The following is a 22327-nucleotide window of genomic DNA, read 5'->3' as shown; positions in this document are numbered from 1 at the left end:
GGGACTTGGCCCGAGCACCAGGAGTCCTCAAACAGCCGTGCCAATGGCTCCACAATGACACCAGCCAATCCCCTCAGCACCCGCGGATGAAGGTCATCTGGGCCCACCGACTTGGACACATCTAAGTCCTCCAGGTAATCCTTAACTAGGTCTGAACTAACAGTCAGGGGACTCGCATCCTTCCTGGGCCTCTCTACGCTGTCACCTGAGAGCACCCCGTTGTCAGCGGACAGGAACATGGAGGCAAAGACCTTGTTAAAGAGTTCGGCCTTCTCTCGCGCGTCCGCCACCAACTGCCCTGCCCTGCCCTGCCCCGTAGGGGTCCAATTTACCCCGAGACTTCTTCTTGCTACCTATATACTTGAAAAAGGACTTTTTGTTATCCTTAATCCCAGAAGCTAACCTAAGCTCCAGTGCTGCTTTAGCCTTCCTCACCAAATCCCTACAAGCTCGGGTCAGGGAGGTGTACTCCTCCTTTGTCCCTGCCCCCTGCTTCCACCGTCAGTACACTTTTTTTCTTTGCCCTCAGGCCAGCCTGGATATCCGTGCTCAGCCATGAAGTTTTCTTGGACCCTTTTCCCGCCTTCCTGTGCAGAGGAATTGCGTCCCGCTGCACCCCAAGGATAGGCTCCTTAAGGAAGGACCACCTTTCCTGGACCCCCATCCTAGCTACCCCCTGGGCTCCGAGTGCCTCCCTGACTACTGTCCTGAGCACATCGAAGTTGGCTTTCCTAAAGTCAGGCATTTGCACTGTGCTAGTTACCCTCCCCACCTTTCTCTGAATAGCAAACTGGATCATTTCATGATCACTGTCTGCTAGCCTCCCTTGTAGTAGCCCACTAGGTCGTCCCCAGAGGCTAACACCAGATCCAGTATGGCGTTTACCTAGTGGGGACAAGTACCTCCTGCACGAGGTGTAGGTCCTGGACGCACGTCGGGAACCTTTGTGAGTGGCTAGACTTGGCCAACTGCTCCTCCCAGTTGATGTCAGGGTAATTCATATCCCCCATGACCACAACATTCTTTTAGGAATGGATACATTAGTTCCTTTAACACCAAACCCATTGTATATCCTGCAAAGTCCCATTGGTTTTTAATGGGAATTTTTAATGGGCATGGGAGGAAGGATGAGGTTAGACAAGGAGTAGGAAGGTTGTTCTGTTCCAGAGGAACTATTTAGATATTAAACCCACTATTTAGTTAGCCATGTTCATAGTGTAAATGGATCAGAAGGGTCTTGGCACTGTTAAAGCCTGGATCTGAGTTCAGCTCCTCTTGTTATATTAAATATTTAAAGTTTCCAATAAAAACATTTAAAGTTTTACACTCTGCTGTCCCAGAGCATTCACCAAAGTGTTTCTTGATGCTTTTTATTCATAAAGAGCAGCTTGGTTAAGCAGCAGGAAGCTTGATAACAGTTTAAAGACCAGGCTTTTCCTGCTGCTTCTTCAAAACCCATTTGGAGACTTAGAGAAGAGCTTGAGTCACTCTGGGAAGTGCCTGCTTGCTAAGCTGCCTCATCCTCCTGTATAAGACTTCAGCTACCCAGGAGTCTCTTCTTCCCAGTCTTTTTCTCTATTTAAAACAGAATGAGGAGTCAGAGAAATGGCTGGGACTTGTAGAGATGGGGATGGATTTGGGATATCTATAGGCTCCTTGCAGAGGGAACTGAGTGCCACTTGAAGGACTGAACCACCCACTCATTCTGTAAATGAGGTGGAGGTTTGGCTGCATCTCCCAGGTGGGACAATCTCTGAAGGGCCCTCGCAGAGCTTAATACTCACTGGACATGTCTACACGTTCATTAATGTGCCTTTGCTATTGTATACTAAGTTTAGTACCTCTAATATGAGGTACTACATAAAGTCACATTAGCCCATGCTAATGCTCAGTAGCCAAGACGAATGGTTTTTCTTCTGATGCTTAATGCACGCTAGACTAATTTTACTGTGTATTAGTGCATTAGCATGGTCTTTGTTGTGACACAGTAATGCACAGTAGAATAGGTCACTGCACATTATGGTGTGTCATGTAGACATACCCACTGTGTGGGGGAAAGCCTCGAGCTGGCACAACAGGGATTGTACAAAGGAAACAAGGCTTCTGTGTCAATCTTGGTCAGTCCCCCAGTGGCCTCTGTCAATTGAGACTCAGTCAACAGGACAGTAGATTGGGAGCTGGGAGGTGCTCACCCTAGGTCTGCTCATCTGCTCTTCATGTGGTTGACCTTGAATAAATGGCTGCCTGTCTGTGCCACCTATTGCACACTGCCAGTGCTATTCATCCACTGTTTTGTGTAGCACTTTGAGATCTCTGCTGAAAATTTCCCTCTTTGAGCTAATTATTGTGCTAATGTATAGACTGATTCATTAAGTTTCTGATGTTGTAGAGGGGATAGAAACTGCATGTAAATGACAGATAAGTATAATACTCTCTCCATTTGTTTCTGCTGAAACCTAAAACAATCTGGAGGGTTTTTCCCTTAATTCCTGCTTTTCAAAATCATGACTCATTTTCTGAAGTCTGGGATCTCAGGGACCTGCATAGCCCAGAGATCTCAGCAGCATTTGTCTCTTCCTGCACACATTGTGCTCCAGCCCAGTCCAAGTAACTCAGGGCAAACCAGTCTGACATACGCAGCCCGGGGGTCAGGGGGAGAAAGCATTTTCCAGCCTGGAAACTGAAACCTTGCATAGTCACTGTCTTGCTTTCCCTCTCAGCTTTACCTCTCCTTCTTCCCCTCCAGCACATGCAGAGCTGTGGGGGCTCTGGGTTGGCATTAAGTGGCCTGTCTGAAATAGTCCTGGCAGCTTTAGCATGCTCAATCCACACCATGAGTTGCTGTATAGGGACCATGGGCTGGATCCTCATCCAGCACGAGCAGGAGTCCCTCCATTGATTTCAGTGAAGCGACAACTGTTTCATCAAAGCTGAAGATTTGCAGAAGCCCTTTAGGGTTAAAAGCTCCCATTACTAGTAAGATTTTTTCCTTCTTGGGAAAGGATGAGAGGAGACAGACCTTGCAGGCTTCCTTGGCCTCCTCCAGTCAGAGGGATGGTGATTTAGTCTTTGTGAAGAGAAGGGGGAGATGCAGCTTGAAAATGGCATGAAGCGCTAAGCTCCATCCATTCAACTCTAGGTCCCTGTTCACTGCTCTGTTGGCTCCCATTAGCCACTGGCACTTGGATCTATGTTGCTGTTGTCTGCAATCCAGCCCTTCCAGCATGGGTAGAGAGATGTGGTGCAGTGGGAGTTGATCCTGCTCCAACCTTTGTTAACACCAAAAACAGTTTCTGTAGAGAAATGCACTAGGACAGAGTGGATGGAGGTGTTTCTGGGAACTGCTTTTCCTCCAGTTTTTCTTTTTCCCAAACTCGGGCACCCTGCTCCTGCAGAGCTGGTGCCAAGAGTCCCCTACGGGCTGAGCAGCTGGGAGTGAGGGCAGGAGTAGAAATGTACAGCAGAAAATCTACATTTTTCCTTTTGTGACTATGCTTGTTGCCTCCTCACCCTTGCTAGTGGGAGAGGAATTTCAGGCTTTTAGCTTGAAACTGGGCTTAGCACTGATCCTTGTGATCCCAGCAGTCTCCTATCTCTTTCTCCCTGCTTCTCCCAGGAAATACTATGGACTCTCATCATACTGCTGGGCAGGACAAATGTTGGACACTTTCTTCCCTCTGCATGCCCAGGCATGGAGCAGAGTGGCATGAGTAACCATGCCTGGCTACTGGTGGTGGTGTCAATCATCTCTCAAATTTTCACCTTCTGATGATATGTCCAGAGATATTTGTGCAGGCATCATGATCAAAAGTCTTTGATAAGCACTTGAAAGCCTGCACGCTTTATGCAAACTCCTGGAGCCACATTGGACTGAGTCATTCTCATGAGAACAGACTTTCTAGCTGGAGTCTAGGCATACTGCTTTTCAGTGGGCTACGTGTGTATAGGAGTGATGCGGGGAGGAGTATGTAGATCAGAAGGCTACTGGATTGCTGACTGTTGCTGAGCTCTGATGCAGCATCTGTGACTAATGCTAAGAGGCTGTACTTTACCTTGAAAGTTGTCTTGGCCATAGTTATATATATCTTTGCTCCCTCTTGTCTAAACAACAGCAATGTAATATATACATATATGCATGAAAGGATCAACCCTCAGGAAACTTCAGCTGTTACAGAACACTGCAGCATATCTCTTCAGTAACAGGGCCTCCAAGCACATGACACCAGTCTTGTGTTTTTTATGTTGGCTTCCCACAGAGGGCCGAGTTGCATTCACCAGGGCTTGAGCCCTTATAGGAAGGTTCACCGGCCTGGGCTCTGGACATCTGAACTAAAGCTCTGTGGTGAAGGCTTTGGTGGACAGCTCTTCTCTTTGGGCACAATGGAACTTTTTGACATAAGGGAAAAACTTGTCTTTGGAGATGGAGTCTTTGTACGTAATCCCCCCATGGTCTAAAGTCTAGTGGGGTGCAAAGCCCACCTCAGCTTCTGCTCCAAGTACCAAGTACCCATCTTCAATCTCCCTTTTCTACCCTAAGCACAGGATAGCATGGGCATTTAAACAAAAATAACTCTCCAGACTGTGACAAACCAGAACTCTCCACTGCACACCAAGCTGTCTAGAGAGCAAAACCCTGAACCAGCACTGCAGGACTGTTGCTCATGTCACTTGGTGCACTATTGGACCATGTGCCTGTGCTGCAGTGATGAGGACCAGATAAAGACCTACATAGAACAGACTAGAAGAGAGCAAAAGAACAACTTTCTCTCCCACAACCCTCAATATCTGAGTACATTCATGCCTATACCCAATCAGAACAATCAAGAGCAAATTGGATGCTTATCTTGCTGGGATCCTATGACCCCAGCTGACTTCCTGCCCTTCAGGTGGGGGGCTGGACTCAATGATCTTCCGAGGTCCCTTCCAGCCCTAATGTCTATGAAATCTATGAAGAACAAAGGAGGTCTATGTCAAACTGTGTCACAGGTGCCATTCCTGGGAGTGACTGCCACAGGGTCACGATGCTGTGATGCCACACACCTTTGTCTCCATGAACCTAGAACTGAAAGCCTCTGAAACAAGAGGCAATTGCACCCCTGAAAGGAGAGAGATCCAAACCAAAATGCTGGATCCACCACCTGAGCTGGGGGAAAGCTCAGATGTAAATCTGAACTTCACGATTCAGACCCATGTCTATAACAGGGTGAATTGATCCCCTATATCAGAGCTGTGCTATATCTTTGATCCTGGCCAGGATCTGCACTCTTTGCAGCTTAGGCCCATCTTTACACGTCTTATACATTTAATAGTATATGCACAAGGTATTAGCAGTCTACAGCCCCTATTGATCTGTATGTTCTCTACAGCAACAATGTACAGTAAGTTTCCATGGCAATAGGCACCCTGGAAGGGTCTTCCTTTCCACTTCCAGCATGTTGGTCTTTCTCATTATTAGATCATCAGGAATAAACACATGTAAGAGAAGGGTCAAAGCCTGGATCAATGGACAGCAAACAAAAAAAGGAACTTTTCCATATTCATACGAACAAGAGATTTCAGAAGATCAAACAATGCAAAATCACTGGTCTCTTAGCATGTTGGGTTCATACATAATTTATGCTGGGAGCTCAGTTAAATCAATATGTAATTAACACATTGCATGGCTTTGGGGTTAGTCCAAGGTGGGAATAGAGAGGGGTCTCTCTAATACAAGAAGCTGGGGCGTGAAGGGAGTTAGACCCTTTCCATTGTGTTTTCTTTGATGATTATGGGAGTTTCTGTAGGCTCAGTCAGAACAGGAAACAGAGGAACTATACATAGGACAGAGCTCTTTTGTTGCTTAGTCTTTCCTGATGAAATCTGTCTGAAAAAGAGTATGGAGGGAAACATCTACAGTGTCATGACCCTGTGAAAAGTGATGCCATTGGGGTTCCTCTGGTACAAACCAGGATGCCAGACCCAACAGCAGCACGAGTGCAGAGCCCTGTCTATGATCCTTGCTGGACCTGGCAGATGCAAACAAGCTAGGGCAACACCAACAGCCAGTGAGCCCACCTAGGGTGATATGAGGCCAGGGTGGCCAGGAGATGCCAATTTAGGTACCCCTCCCAAAATGCCCCTTGTGCCTGCAGGCTTCCTCCTGATGAACTGATAGACCTAGAATGTAGTGACATGTTACAATTAGCACATACTAACTCTAAGGAATATTAGGTTGTATTAAAGTTAACACATGCTGTGAGCCAGTCACACATTTAGGGTTAATACACTCTCTAGCATGCACAGCTCTGACTTGCCACTAGAAGGCTGGCAAGCAGGGGTGTGAGAGGAGCTGCCAAGTATGCTCCATACCTGCCCCACTCACTGGCTTTCTAGCAGCAGTGTAAGATGTGGGGGAAGGAAGCAGGGGCTTTCTACCACCACATGGCTCCCCCTTGTCCCCCTATAGGGCTTCTCCCTGGCTCCCAGCTCCCCACTCCCCTTCAGCTGCTGGCGCTGTCCCTGGGGTGAGGGAAGGTTGCTCCTGCTCCAGGAGCTGTGCAGAGGCTGTGCTCAGCTCAAGAGTGGCAGTGGCAGTGGCAGCAACAGTGGAGGGAGGGGGGCAGGGGTCCCTCCCTGCCTGCTTCTAGGCTCCCTGCAGGAGCTCCATGCACCTGGATCCAGCCTTTGCCATTCCTGCCAGGCTACAGATTGGGCTGCACCATCTCTGTGTACCAAGATCCAGCCGATCCCACCCTGGAAGGCCCCATGTTTGCCAGCTTGTGGGGAAAACAAGCTCAATGTGGGCACACAGGAGCTTTTGTGCCCACCTGCTCTTCTCCTACAGCTACCTGGCAGCACCCTGCCTGCCTTCCCCCCCTCTCTTTTCCCCCTCCTTCCCTCTACCTAGTCTTACTCCCTCCTCACTAGCTCTTTGCATTACCCCCCCAACCTCCACCCACCCACTCATCTACTGCCATGCTGTCCCCATATGTCAGTCCAGGCTGCATAGTTCTGCATGATAGCTAGTCCATTGGAGTGGTGCCTCTTGGGATGCTTGAGGGCTGCAAATTGGTTGTTTCATCTTAGTGGAGGAGCCAGAAATTAAAGTAACTCAAGCTAGGTAGCAAGGTTTAAAGATAATCTTGACCCAAAGTTGCATAATTTTAAGATACTGAGAGGGCACTTAGCACTTGTTAATGAGCTTTAATAAGCAGATGCTTCTATTTCAAGTGCCTTTAATGTGGTTTAATTGTAATATTGTAACCTCATCCCTAAATTCCAATGGAAAAATGATGGTTCTGCCATCACCACTTTTGGTGACAGTGAATTCCCAAATTGGAAACAGCCTTGTTCACTTACAGATTGTCTGTAAAGCCATTTAACTTAGGCTGAGCTGAGGTTGTGTTAGAAGAACATTAGCACAATGTCTTCGTCCTAAGTATGACCTTTCTCCCTTATGCTGCTCCAGGAGGGGAGTGGCTGAGAGTTTGCATATGAAGTAACCATCCTAAAACCTTGCCACTCCATCTCTATGACTTGTTCTAAACTGATAATAGTTGGATCCAGGCAAAATGAAAATATGACTAATGCTCTATAGATCAGACTTCTCATTTTGGATCCTATCTGCCTCAACACTTCAAGTTTAGTGCAGAGGAGTTTCTGAACCAGAGCTCTAAGCAAACAAGGTCTCCTGAGGCTTTGTGTGTTTGCTGAGGGAGAAAATGAAATCTTATTGTTTCCCCTTTCTTTTCTAGGAAAGCCAGATTCTAAATGTAGATTTAAGAAACCACTTAGTTTGCCAGGCAGGTGTCTGCAGAAAAGGAAGCAGAGCACAACTTTAGGATTGTGGCCAATACAGTAGCTCACAAAGAACTTGATGTGACTTTTATCATCCTTATGGCATATTTGTCTTGTCACTGCAAGGGACATCCTTGTAACAAAATTAAGTTGGATATAGTTTCTTTGTGATACTGCTTGACTGAAGACGAAGGAGTTGGCTAAAGGACTCAGAAACATTTCAGTCCTGAGTTACTCTTCCTTTTCTGACATGGCATATTGCACAAAGACTTTCTGCAACAATATTTGATGGCACACTACTTTTTTATAAGTTGGCCCCTGATTGTTTCCACTGTAAGAAACTATCTCTGGTATCATTTTCAAGAAGAAAGAGTTATGCAGTAGAACCTATACAGGGTTAGGTTGCTTAGTACCTTGAAAAGATGAGGGTTTGCAAACCACCTGGGGGTCGCTATAGCCACAGCAACCAGCTATGTGGAACTGAGTATTTCTGCTGTTTTCTGTGGCTTTTACTTCAGAGGATGCTGCTTTTCTAAACAACTATGTCCACTGATGAACTGCAGCTGAGTGGAGAATGAGGCCCATTGAATTAAAAGCCACAGAAAACAGCAGCATGGCTTATCCTTCACTCGGCAACCTGCTGTGCATTAAACAAGTGGATAAGAATGGTCCAGGTTCTACTGTATTCCTTGCATGTAAGGAAGGAGCAGTGTCCTATGGCTGGATCATGGACTTGACTGGTAAGACTCTTGATTCTGCCACTGACTTAGATAGTGACCCTGGGTCTTGTGCAGTATTTCATTTGATGGCATTGAAAGAGCATCAGTGACAGTGAAGTTTTTTTAGTGGCTAGTATAAACCTGGCTTCTGATCCCAGCTCTGTCACTGTCTCATTTTAATCAGTTGACTTCCTTTTGATCAGTGTCCACATATGAATAATTCCCTTCATTATGCTTATATCTAGAAGGCTAATTCATTTAAATTATCAGCCCTCTTGGAGCAGGATCCATCTTTTTGTTCCATGTTTACACAGTACATGGTACAATGAATTTCTGACTGATGACTAAGACACATAGGGAAAACAATAATACCCCCCCCCAAAAAAAAGGTTTCATGAAGAGTTTTGAGATCTGTAGGTGAAGGACAAAAGAAAGTAGTACTCTAATGACAACATGCATACTTTCAGGAAATAGCCCAGTGATCTGGACAGACTATAGCCTTTGTTGGATAGTTTGCAAAGGCAATGTTAAACCAACTGAACCTAATAGTAGGCTGTAGAAATGTCTCAGGTCCCGAACAGCCACCCTTTCTTAAAGCCAGCCTTTTGTCAGATGTTTTGTCATAGCCACTATGATGGGAAGGCTGAAACCATGAGCTAACGCACTGGGCCAGGAGTCTCATAGTTCTCTTTCAGACACTCAAGACTAGGGATTTCTTTCCCTTCCTCCAGAGGCCAGAGCATATCCAAGGCTGAAGGCCTTTTCATTTTCTCTTTAGTTAATATTTGATGAAAGAGAGGGGTCTCTTGGTAATAGGTTCATTTTATTGTGTCTTGCACTTTTTATTGGAGCCAATGAAAAGTGCAAGGTCCAAGACTTTTTAATTGTGGCAATAAAAGCCCTGCATTTGTTTTAATAGCCGTCCAATTTCTCTAATCTCCTAAAGGCCATTTTAGCAACGGCTCAATAGAACATTGTCAGGAGCTGTCCATGGTGCTGCAATTGATTGCTCACAAGGGAAATAATACCTAGCTGTGTCCTTCTCACAACACGCTGCATGTCCAATGAAGTTTATGCTGAAGTCAGAGGTTATGCTAAGAACTAATAAAGTCCTGATTTATTTGGCACATTGTGCAGTTGTGTACCTTAGATTACCTTTCACATTAGGCCTACTTCAGTAGCTCTCAATGCTTTTGAATTTTCCAGTAAATGTCTCTCTACAAGTTATAGCATGCAAATATTCATCTCCTTACTGAGCCTGATAATAGAGTGGGTGTATTGCAGACTTCACCAAACAACTAATAATTTAAACTAATTCTCATTGATTTAGTGAATTATCTTTTGTAAACTCAAGAAAGGGCATAAATCATAATGTTCTATATTATAATAGGGTAAATGCATCAATGTCCTGAACATGTTGTTTGCAAACTATTCAATACTATAGTTGGAGTAAAAATATCCCTGATAAATGTGCATGTTTATGTTGTGGTATTATATTTTTTTATGGTGACAGCAACATGAGAGCATTTCCTGATGCTGTTGAAATGATAGCACATAACTGGAAACCAAGCAGAGAACCAGGAATTAAGACCTTCTTGCTTCTTATCTCAGTTCTGGGAAAGTAACTTTTAACTTTTCTGTATTAGATGGTCAGTCTGTAAAGTGGGGGTGATGATATCTTTTTGCATAGGACTACTGAGGATTGTTTAATGTTTATACAGTGTTTTGAAAATTGCAAAGTGATGAGTATTATTTATTAGTAAAGGCGTAGATTTCGGTTGAAATTGCTGACAGAGTAGCAGCTTGCTATTGTATCTGTACTTCCAATTCCACCTCATACTGCTGCATTGCAAACATTTCTCCATTCTTTCCTTCTACATGAAATACTACAGCTCCTACTTTTTAAATGTAAAATAATAATGATGCTGTGAGCATATTTGATCTACTCTGAAAATAGTACAGAATCCTGGATTTCTTGAATAAAGAAGTGATTCAATATATGATGAAGATAATCTAATGAGCTGGGACTGGAAAATAATCCAAGCCCAAATGAACTTGATGGTTTAATTCACTAGGAACTTTTTGAGGCACAGGCACTAGTTGTAGTGAGTCTGAGATAGTATAGTAGCTCAGAAACACAAAGCATTCATTGCCAGTGCCAGTATCTTGTCTAGTGCTGCTCCTTTTTTTTAGTGACAGTCTGCCTACCTCTGGCTCTGATCCTGGATACAGCTACAGAGATGCATAAGTTCTCTACTAGAAGTCATCCCATCAATACCAGTGCAACTGCTCATGCTGGTAAAGCTAAGCGCATGCAGGATTGGGTTCCTCCTTTGGAACAGTGCCTCTGTTCCAGGCCCTAATGCACCACTAATTTCACACTTCCCATTGATCTGCTTCTTCAGTGCAACTAGGGCTTGGAGTAACCCAGGTTTTGCAAGAGATGAAATTTGCTCAGCTGAATGAGATGCATCCAGTGCTGACTAGTATGGCCAAGGTCTAAGTCTGGTAAACTACCAGTGGAAGAGGTGACATAGGAGTGCTGTTTCTGCATGCCACTGTGACACACAACTCATTATCAGCATTCTGGGGTGGTTATTTAAGGCTGGAAGAATATATATGTTGTTTCTACAGATCAGTACGTAATGAATTAAAGTAATCTATCTTATTTATTAACAGGTCCTCTAATCATTTTCCATTATGTAGCATTTAGGGTCTCTTTCCTCCTCTCCCAATCTCTCTCTCTCTCTCCCTTTCTCAGAAAAGGTCATCTGACACTTGAATTCTCTTTGTTGATGTTCATTTCAAAGAGATTTTCAAGTAAATGGGCATTTGAATAGATCATTGTGAGTAAATGAATTATTTCAGCAGGTGAATTCATACCCTGGGTATTTGGTTAAGTGGCCTTTAGTGTATTTAATAGCAGTGAATTACCACACTCCTGCTATTATCACCATGAATAATGCAAGGTTATTACTTTCCAGCAGAAATGCACCTACTCTTGGGTGGGAAAAGTACTGCATCCTAGAAGACGAAATGGCCTACTCTTCTTCACTTCTCTCTCCCCAGGTTCATCTTCCAAGTGAGCAGCTGTTCTGAAGTGAATTTTCTTTTCCTCCCCTTTCCCCCCTACCATCACCACTCTAGCCACACTGACATCTGCTAATGCACTTTAAAAAAGATGATTTCTATTTCTAGCCTGACTAGCTGTCTTGGGAATTAAAGCGCAAACTCTTTCCTATCAAGAAAGTTATTGGTGAGTGTAATAGTGTATAATTCAACATGCATTTTTCCATGATGGGGGAGCTACTACCACTCTGGAGAGAAGAGAAAGCTCAAAGGCAGAAATTTAGCAAACCTCTCTGTGCAAAACATGAACATCTCAATGGTGCTGGAGATTCAATAGGTGGTGCTCTTATGTCTGAGTCAGTACCAAATGGGGGCTCCAGCATGCTTGCTGAAATTGGTTCTTAAAGAGTCCCACAGCATTTTCTGTAAAAGTTAGCCCTATAGTCTTAGCTCCATTCCAGGGCTGATGATGATATTCTGGCTCCCTGCTGTTTTCAGTTGGATGAGTTTTCTTTCTGCATCCTTTCTGTGTGCTGTGAGACAGCTACTCAGTTCAAGCCAGAGCTGGCCGCCTGGCAGTAGAAGTTAAAAATGTCCAAAAACCTTTTATGTAATTTAGAATGAAGGTCTTGCAAGTCTCTGTTGACAATACAAATACTGAAAAGCCAGGGGAAAAACAATTGGAGGAAGTGGTCTCTAAGCTGCCCCAACTTCATAGTCAGCAGGGCCCCCTCTACATGTGCAGGTAAAGGCACCATGGGATTTCAAGCACATTTCACACAATAATGCCTCCTGCCATGTCACACATGTGACACAGCTGTGACCAATAGTCTTGTCAGGTGCGGGAACTGTTACCCCTGGCTGCATGTGGAGCACAGCCAGGGCCAAGAGACCCCTCAGCTGTGGGACTCTCAGCCACAGTAGCCATGGGGTGCTGCTGTGATCTCCCAGCCCCCGGGATGTGTGAAACACCCCATGGCTGAGAGATCGCAGTAGCTGCACTCTCCCAGTTACTGTGTGGAGTACCCCTGCAGCTGGGAGCCCACAGTGGCTGGGATCTTCCAGCCTTGGGGGTGCATTGTGATTTTCAGCAGCTGGGAGATTGTAGCAGCTGTGGTCTCCCAGCCACAGACTGTGTATATGTGCAAATTAAAACTGGATAGAAACCAGCTACAAAATTATTTACACTTTTTCAAGCAATAACTTTATAGCTGGTTGACCCTTTTTAAGGGACCATAATTAATTTGCATGTGTAGCCAGTCTAAATTTATTAATTAATAAAATTTATTACAATTAATAAGGCAATGGCATAATAACTATTAATGTATAGAAGCAGCCCAAGACTGCACTCTCTCTCTTACCCACCATTTTAAAGATTTGAAAACTGCGATCATGTCCCTCCTTAATCTCCTTTTCTCCAGACAAAGTATACCTAGTTCTTTCAACCTTCTCTGGTACAACTTGCCTTCCAGTCCTTTTATCATCTCTGTCACTTGCCTCTGAATCCTCTCCATGTTCTCTACGAACAAGTATTTTGGAGAGAATTGGCTGGTTTCTACAGCACTAGTTTTCCTTGCTGTTGTGAGTTGCTCAGTCCTAGAGAATCAGCTATAAGAAATCAATACATTTTTTGCTGTTAATGTTTCATGTAAATGCTTAGAAACAGGAAGAAAAGGAACAGTTGACCAGGAAGAGAGAAAATCAGAGGAGAGATTTCATAAGACCTGCTTGTGGTACATTCTGCCCTTAACATTGCCAGGTCTCAGTTTCCCCAACTGTAAAATGGGGCTAATAATCTTTCTCTTCCTCTCAGGGAAATTGTGTGGCTAAACTTGTTACAGAATAGAAAGTCCCATGTGATGCTTTCATGGAAGGAGCTACAGAAATGCAGAGCATAGTTAATAATACTTGATACTAGTTGTTCTCACATACATCACCTACATGTTTATTCGTTTCAGTCAGTAACTTGGAGAGAGAAAAATAAATTATATGATGATGATAACATTCATGAGGATGTTTTACTCCAAGTATGTTGTGGCCACTGAGTAGCCACTTGCTTTGAGTTTAGCTATCCTTGACTAAACAGATTGCACTAAATCAGGGGTGTCAAAGATATGGCCCATGGAGCTACATCATCCAGCCCCCAGGGCTGTCTCTGGGTCCATACTTGACCTACACACTGCATACAGCATGCATCAAATCAGCAACACATGGTGCCCACTCCAGCTGCACTGTGAGCTGCATTGCACACAGTCTTGCTTGGGCTAGTCTGGGACTGTTGTGGACACAGCACTCACTGTGGTCAGTCCAAGACAAGTACCACATGTGGCACCCATCCCAGCTGGTCCAGAACCCATGCTGCCAGCACCCCCGACTCCCCACCAGCCACTCTGGGCCAGACATGGCATGCGGCATGGATGGCCAGAGTGTGGCATGCATCCTGGATCAGTTCCATGTGGGCACCATGGGCAGCACAGTCCTGGACTGGCCAGACCACGTGCTTCATGCACGGGATCAGGCATGTGGAGGGGGAAAGCGAGGGGAAACATGGGCCCAGTCCAGTCCATGGGGCAGCCACATGTCATTCAGCCTGCACCCCTACACTGAATAGCTAAAATGTGACCTGGGATATACATGGACCATGGTATTTCTGACTTGATAGCTAGATTCTACCAAGCTCCTTGTCTTGCCCTGTAGGATGTTTTCAGTCTCTGTTACCTTCTGCCTAGAGGCCAGAGTTATATTGGCCTTGTAGGTTTTGACACCTTTTAAATTAAGAGTTGGTGCATTGGATAGAAATCGTCATCTGTAATCCATTAGGTATGTTTGCTAAATGCTAGGACCAAGGGAATCCACGGCATTCGTCTGAGTCACTACCACCACGTTGGAATAGAATTCAGATTTAAATAATGCCTAGAAATAAATGTTATGACCTTGTCTCCATGGGCCAGATCCTACTCCAGCTATTAGGTACCAAAGTGTACATAGGTAGGGCCTGAATGTGAATAAGATCTACTGTACCCTGAATCACACTAAGGCACTTAAGTCCACCTAGACACCTATTAAGTGGAGTAGGATCTATACATACTTTTTCATATTGCAGAAATTGATTGGAAATGTGTGCTAGTGACTCAGCATTAGAACATCAATGGACACACCTGGAAGAGAGGTACATGGGCAGAGCATGGGCAGGACTGGAACAGCAGGGGATATTGTAGGTCAGCATTCAGGGCAGCTGACCAAGCTCTGCCTGTCTGCATTACTGGGGATGGGAATAAGGGAGAGGTCTATTAGTCTCTTAATGTTGTGAAGCATTTGCTCAACCTGCACCCTGGTAGTTTTTTTTCTTCTGTCTACTCTATGACTTGTTCTAGCTAGTGCCATTAGTGCCTTTCTCACTGCTGATCACTAAAATCACCTGCTGATGTACAAAGGGGGGAAAAAACAGCAAGACCAAGAGATCTCTGGAGAGAGCAAATCTCACCTTTGCATATATGCAAGTCAGACTTCTTTTTCAGCTCTCCTCCACCTCTTCCCCTGAAACTGGAGCAGGAATAATCCTTTCCTGGTGTGTGTGTCTCCCTCTGCATCCCAACAGTTGGACTAAAGATGGCTGAAAGGTTATTTCTCTTGGGCAAAGATATACTTGTTTCTTTCAGACTACCATGCCATTGAGTGATTATCTAAATTAACTGACTCAGGAAGCTGCATTGTGCATTTCAAGCCCTTAATAAACAAGATCAGAGCACATGGATTTGTACAGTATTAGTACATATTGCTATATGGCATGGCTATGGTCTTAGAGACACAGACTTATCTTATCTCAGAGCTTCCAGCATCAGTGCTTGCAGGCTAGGTATATAATTACACTTTGTATATGACAGACATGGGCTTTACATTGCAAGTGCAAGATAAAGCTAGTTGCCAGGATTTTAAGAAGTATTTGTTTTTGGCAAAACTGTGATCCCACTGAAGTCTGCTGCCATTGGCTCCATATGAGCACAGTGTGGCCAGTACTGGATATTTTTAAACCTCTAGTGGATGCATGTGCATGCGTGTGCGTGTGTGTGATATTTGAAACATTAAATAGCATGTAGCCATACGTAAGTATATATTTTTTATCAGTGCAGTGTATGCTGTTCTGTAGACAGTGACTACTGATGCTTATCCAGAAGATAATTTTTTTTTCAGTATTAAGAAGTTAACCAACTAAAGTGGAGGGGCCAGATCCTCATTTGACATGAATTCCTATCATGCTGTTGAACTCGTTAGAGCTATGTTGTTTTATACCATGTGAGATACAGACTTAAGCTGTGAAATTGCAACCCTACAGGTAGGGAGCTAACATGTACTCTGTTTATGTTCTGTCAATTGCTATAAAACCCAGAGTCACTCCATTGACTTCGTGGGTATTGAAGAGCGCCCCTACAGTATATAGGAATAGAGTTTGCCCCTTGGATTTGAGTCCTTTGAGACAGAGTACAAAGACAGAGACAAGTTCAGTATGTGGCAGAGAACATATGTGGTGCTCAGGAAATGAATAACAATAAGCCTCATTAATTTTTATGATTTCCTGGGAGAACCAATGGCAGTTTTCTGACTTTGGTGACTCTCAGAGTAAGTAAACAAACCCAATAAACAGTTTGTTCTGCTCATTGTGTTCATTTACTTTGAAGAGTGCATCTTAATTATTTATGGCACTTCCCAGCATAACGGTCAATACTCTGTAGTATACTGTGTAGAAGCAATGAAATCTTGTTCATGTATGACCATGTTACATTGGTGCATCCTCTATTTAAGGCTGGAGTGAGACTGCCAGGCTGTTTGAGGGAATCCTCAGCAAAGTGTGAGAACTGGCTAGTTTTTCTGTTTTTATTCCCTACTCAGGATTAGCTGCAGTATTATGTGGTCATGTATCTTTTGTACTAACACCTGGAAAAATCACATAGTCGTTTTTTAAAACCTGGGCTTTTTCTCACACTCTGGACACTTCCAAAATAGATAAATAAATGAACATCATTGTGAGGGTAGCCTTCCAATAACACTGATAGACCAATAACAAGATCGGTCTCTTGGAGACTGTGTTTAAGGATACAGTAGTGAAATGTTGCCCTTGGTTACTTTGACAGCATGATACATATCTTCACGCATGTGACTCCCAGCTTTATTGATCATTTTTGCACCTCATGGGAATGCACAGTGTGCTGACTTAAACTCCCAAAGCCTGACTTCAGCATGCAATAGGCTCCATGTGAAATCTAAGCTGAATGCCCTGGGGATCCATATTGGGTCCAACCTTAACCCAGTATCTTGCCTCCAGCAACGATCAATCCGAGCTGCTCCAGAGAAAAGTGCCAAGGTGTGAGAGAACCTGCTCGCAGGTTAGCCCCCAGACACTGAAGGTATATACCATAAACAAAGAGTCTTGTATCATTCCTGATGGCTTTTTTAATACATGCTGTTGTAGAGTTGATTATTCTTGTCATCCATGTAAAAAGTTTAATTTCCTCCTGGATAACCCCGAACTCCTGACCAGGACTTTGAACGGACATCCCCTTCAGACCCATTACACTACCACCTCCCTTTGTACCTTTCCTCCCAGGAAATTAGTACCTCTTTTTCAGCATAGTGCCTAAATGCCATTGGTGCCTGAGAAACAGGTCAGACAGATAGGAAGAACAAGGGGCACTAATAACAGTAGAGTTGTATAAAGTAGTTCATCCGATCCATTTCCCTGGGGCCCCCTTTGCCTCATCTCCTGCTTCTCTGTCTTACTGCCCAGGTTTTATTGGGACTTGACCATGCTGCTTCTAATGGTGGGGAACCTGATCATCATCCCTGTGGGCATCACCTTCTTCAAGGATGAGAACACCACCCCATGGATTGTCTTCAATGTGGTCTCGGACACCTTCTTCCTCATCGACCTGGTCCTCAACTTCCGGACTGGCATCGTGGTAGAGGACAATACAGAGATCATTCTGGACCCACAGAGGATTAAGATGAAGTACCTGAAGAGCTGGTTTGTGGTGGATTTTATCTCCTCCATCCCAGTGGACTACATCTTTCTGATAGTGGAGACCCGGATTGACTCGGAGGTTTACAAGACGGCTCGGGCCCTGCGCATTGTGCGCTTCACCAAAATCCTCAGCCTCCTGCGCCTGCTGCGCCTCTCCAGGCTCATCCGCTACATCCACCAGTGGGAGGAGGTGAGCAGAGACTGTGGTTCAGGTGGGCGCAGGGGCCCAGGCTCTTCCCCAGTTTCACTGTAAGAGGCTACATTGGTTTTGAAGCAGTTGTTCTCAACTTTTACACTAATAAAAAAGGAGAAAAGAGTTAGGCTTTGGAGGGTTTGAGGGGGTGGATGGGATGGAGCCTTAGCTTTTGATAGATTGCCTGGTGGGCATTCAGTTGGGCAAAATTTAGGTTGCATTGCTTTTGGCTCTTCAGTCCCTTTGAGGGTCATTTATATAAAGGCTGAGGAGGATGCACTGCCTGAAAGAAAACAGGGACACTATGAGGTTGTAGAGTGCCCCTGAATGTCGGGGAGTAATATGAATGCTTGCTGGTGCCTTTCCACGGCTGACAGGTAAATAACCTGCAGGTACCTGAGCGTACCCTGAGCTGATGCTGCAAAGGCATTGGCACAAACCTGGAGCACTTGTTTATCCAAGCCCTGTTTTTTATTATGTGCGGATCTCCTGGGTAAACCGCTCAGGGATGGATTTATAACCTTCCCACTTTTCTAAATTCTCCATGTTCAGGAGAAGGTAAAGGGAAAACAGAAGATGAGCTATTTGCTTATGGAGATTGCTTGACAATGGACAAAAACATAATTTGGCACCCACTAAGAGCCCCAGCCCAGTCCCTGACCCTGCATTGACTGCAAGTAAATTTTAGGGTATGGCCACCAAGACACAACTTGTCCTGGTTGGAGCTTCTGGCTTGGAAATGGTCTAAGAACTAATACACCTCCCCAGTTCCCCGCTCCCTCCACAGCAGCAAAGGCATTGCCTGCAGCTTTACCCGTGTCTTGGCTGCACGTTTCCTTGTGGCATGCAGTTTATCTGGCAAGCAGTTTATCAGTTTATCATGCAGTTTATCTGCTCCCACTCCTGTTCCTGTCTGCTACAGCCCAGCACCAATTTATATGGTTGTCTCATTTCTTCTCCCAGTGGCATGGGCTAAGAAGGGAGAGCTGGTAGCATCCTTAGGGTTAAGGTGCATGACACTATTAATAATATCACAGCTGTGTTCAGAGATTCCAGTCAGGACCAGGACTCGATTGCAGTAGGCACTGTACAGGCGCACGGTGCTGAAAGAGTGAGAGTTCTTGTCCCAAAGGACTGAGAAATAGAGGCAGGCCATATCTATACTGCATCCCAGCTGAGCCTGGGACTGTCACAAAGGAAATAAACCATGGTAGCTCACTCCTGTGTTAGGTGTATCAATGCTCAGCTACTGAGCAGCAGAAATGGCTTGGAGCAGCCATCTTAACAAAATCTGTGGGATCTCCAAAAGACAGATGGTCAGAAAGTGGGGAAGGGAAGCATTGGCTGAACAGACAGGAAGTGGCTTTCCCAGAGTGATACACTAAAGCCCCTGGCAGACATTACACTGAAGATGCAATTAATCTGTTAATTGAGTCTTAAATAGCAACCTAGCCACATGCTCAGGGAATTAATGGTGCCACAGAATGGGAAACTAGCCACAAAAATATTTCCCAAGAAATGTGTGATTATTTTTATGACTGGTTTCCATCATGCCTTATTTGAACATGCGGCAGGTTTAGGATTGCACAGTGGTCTCCAACAAGCCCTAATATGGTCCCTGCTGGCCAACAATCAGCTGATTGTCAGATGGACTTGAGACTGCGCTAGGGTTCAAACTAGTCCCCATATAGGCCCTCCTGGCTAACGATCAACTGATTTGGGGCTGGCTCTGGCCCCCAGTGTGGTCCCTGGAGCTGGCCAACAATCAGGTGACTTCAAGCCCTAGTGCAATCCCTATCTATGGGAGGATCAACTGATCACCAGCTAGGTCTAGGTGCGGTCCCAGGGTCAACCAAGACTCAGCTGGTTGCCAGCACCCAGCTTTCAACTTGCTGGTGCAGGGGGAGCCCGAGATGATGACTCTAGGCTCTCCCTGTGCTGGAAAGTAAAGTGCAATTGGGATCTGATCCCTGCTTCTGAAATCACACATGCTTCCATGCATGTGTGGCATGGAAGGAAGGATGATTTGTTGGGATTGGGAATCATATCATATTGCACCTTTAAATGAATGACTGCCAGCAGCCGAAATCACGGGCAGACCTGGTAACAAAATTTTTCCAGGGTCCCACTCCAGTGCCTTTACCTTTGGTGAATATGAAGGGTGGGGGAAAAGAGCCCCACGGTGCTATAGAAAGCAGCACTGGGGATTTAGGATGTATTAGTACTGAAAAAGCTCTGGCGTTAAGGAGGCACCCAGCTTTCAACTGGTTTGCTCAGGGATTAGTAGCAATCTAGCTACAGCAGCACAAAGCTGAGCTTGGGCTGATTTCCCTGCTTCTCAATTTCCTTTCTGTAGCAGGTCTCTTCTTTCTGAAGAGAAGTTAAATATTTTGTCTGCTTGCTTTACTGTATTTGTCTAAAAAAGATGATAAACCTCAGTAAAAAGTTAGGTAGGCCCTTTGTCTTCCCTCTCCCTCTCCCACCCAGTTTCACAGTGGGCTGCTAGTCCTAGTTTCAGTCTTGTAACCAGGGTACACATGTTGTACTGCACCTTTCCTGCCAGTGACATTAAGTCCAGGTGTGGTTACCATGGGCATGACACCACCAGATGCTCTGTGGAGCCCCCTGTAGAGCAGGCTCCCTGGAGTGATGTTCTGCTGCAAGGGGAAGGCACAGATGGTGTTATATTGCAATTTAAGACTGCAATGCAGACTCTGTTATGCATTGCAGAGCTGGCAGTGCAAACACAACCTTCTCCTTTCAAACAGGACTTGACCCCGACAGCTCTTTCTCAGGGGTGGGCCAGAGCTAGGAAAACTTCCCCCATTTAGGGGCATGGGGAGATTCCTATTTTTGGTTTTGTTCTTTTTTTAAATTTTGTTTGTGCTATAAAGCAGAGAGGGGACTGGGAATGAGGGAATTTCTCCCCCTTGTGCTGAGATGATCTGCTATGCTCTTGGGAGTCACACAGGCAGTTCTCTTTTCCTCAAGTACCTATAGATGATCTATGTCTAGAAGTTCACATTCGGCTCTCCTAGCCGTGCAGATTTGCAGTGATATATTGGAAACTTAATCACTGCAGAAGGGGATTTTCTGTGTGTGCAATGTGCGTGTGTGTACAAGCTGGGTAGGGAGACTCATACAGTCACCCTCCCTCCCTAGCTCTCCACCCCCACACTCATCCTCCTGTCTGTCGCTCTAGCCAGCCAGCGCTCTGTACACACAGACAGTACGTGCAGACTAGTTAATTGTGTGTGGGGGAGCTAATTAGGGAGTGACTGTGGAGGGAATAATTAGAGGCAGGGTTAATGCACTAGTATGGGCTAGTTGGAGGGGACTGGGCCTGTGAAGGGGATGGTAAGAGAGGGTTAGCTCTGTTTTGGGCCTGAAACCTAATGTCGTGAGAGAGCATCATGACTCACCTGCACTGAGCTTATGCATTGACTTCAGATGGAGAAATCACTGCAGCAAGGAGAAAGTCACCTGCTCACAACTAATTCTGAGACAGCTTCCTTCAGAGGGTGGCAGGCAGAGTTTAGCTGTCCAAGCACAGCTTTCCTGGTTACTGCCTAAGCACAGAAAAGTCCTAACACACATGCACATGCACACATGCATGCATACACCCTCAGGTAAGAGCAGGGCAAATGCCTCAAAATTATTCTTCATGTAGTAGGTTGAATAAAGACTAAAATTGCTTCTGAATGTCACAGAAAATTAGGGTTGGAAGGGACCTCAGGAGGTCATCTAGTGCAATACCCAGCTTAAAATAGGACCATCCCCAAACAGATCATCCCAGCCAAGGCTTTGTCTATGCGTCTTAAAAACCTCCAAGAATAGAGAGTCCGCAACCTCTCTGGGTAACCTGTTCCAGTGCGTTACTACCCTCCTAGTGAGAGAGTTTTTCCTAATATCCAATCTAAACTTACCTTGCTGCAACTTGAGACCATTGCTCCTTGTTTTGTCATCTGCCATCCCTGAGAACAGTCTAGCTCCATCCTGTTTGGACTCTGCTTCAGGTAGTTGAAGGCTGCTATTCAATCCTCTCTCAATTTTCTCTTCTCCAGACTAAATAAGCCCAGTTCCCCCGGCCTCTCCTCATAAGCCATGTCCCCTAGCCCCCTCAACATTTCCATTGCCCTCCACTGAACTCTCTCCAATTTGTCCACATCCTTTCTATAGTGGGAGGCCCAAGACTGGAGGTAGTACTCCACAGGTAGTCTCACCAGTCCCAAACAGAAGGGAATAATCACTCCACTGATCTGCTGGCAACACTCCTACTAATGCAGCCCAGTATGCCATTAGCCTTCTTTGCAACAGGGACACACTGTTGGCTCACATTCAGCTTATTGTTCACTGTAAGCCCCAGGTCCTCTTCTGCAGAGCTGCTGCTTAGCCAGTCGGTCCCCAGCCTGTACTGGTACACGGGATTGTTCCATCCTCAGTGCAGGACTTTGCACTTGTCCTTATTGAACCTCGTGAGTTTTCTTTTTGTTCATTCCTCCTATTTGTCAAAGTCTCTCTGAATCCTAACCCTACCCTCCAGTGTATCTATTA

General features: G+C 45.2%; 1 protein-coding gene across 2 annotated transcripts in view; it reads left to right on the top strand.

The window, feature by feature from the left end:
* The window catches only part of HCN4 (hyperpolarization activated cyclic nucleotide gated potassium channel 4), a 166272-nt gene that overhangs the window by 40506 nt on the left and 103439 nt on the right, over positions 1-22327 (top strand). For both annotated transcript variants that reach the window (XM_019533294.1, XM_019533293.1), the window contains exon 2: positions 17347-17770. In XM_019533294.1, the coding sequence (XP_019388839.1) occupies positions 17366-17770 (405 nt within the window). In that variant the 5' untranslated portion in view covers positions 17347-17365. The remainder of the gene's footprint in view (positions 1-17346; positions 17771-22327) is intronic.

This window comes from Crocodylus porosus, unplaced genomic scaffold, assembly GCF_001723895.1.
Source record: "Crocodylus porosus isolate Cpor-Errol unplaced genomic scaffold, CroPor_comp1, whole genome shotgun sequence".
Lineage (NCBI taxonomy): Eukaryota > Metazoa > Chordata > Crocodylia > Crocodylidae > Crocodylus > Crocodylus porosus.
The sequence above is the reverse complement of the archived record's forward strand: the minus strand, read 5'-3'. Positions and strand labels throughout refer to the sequence as shown.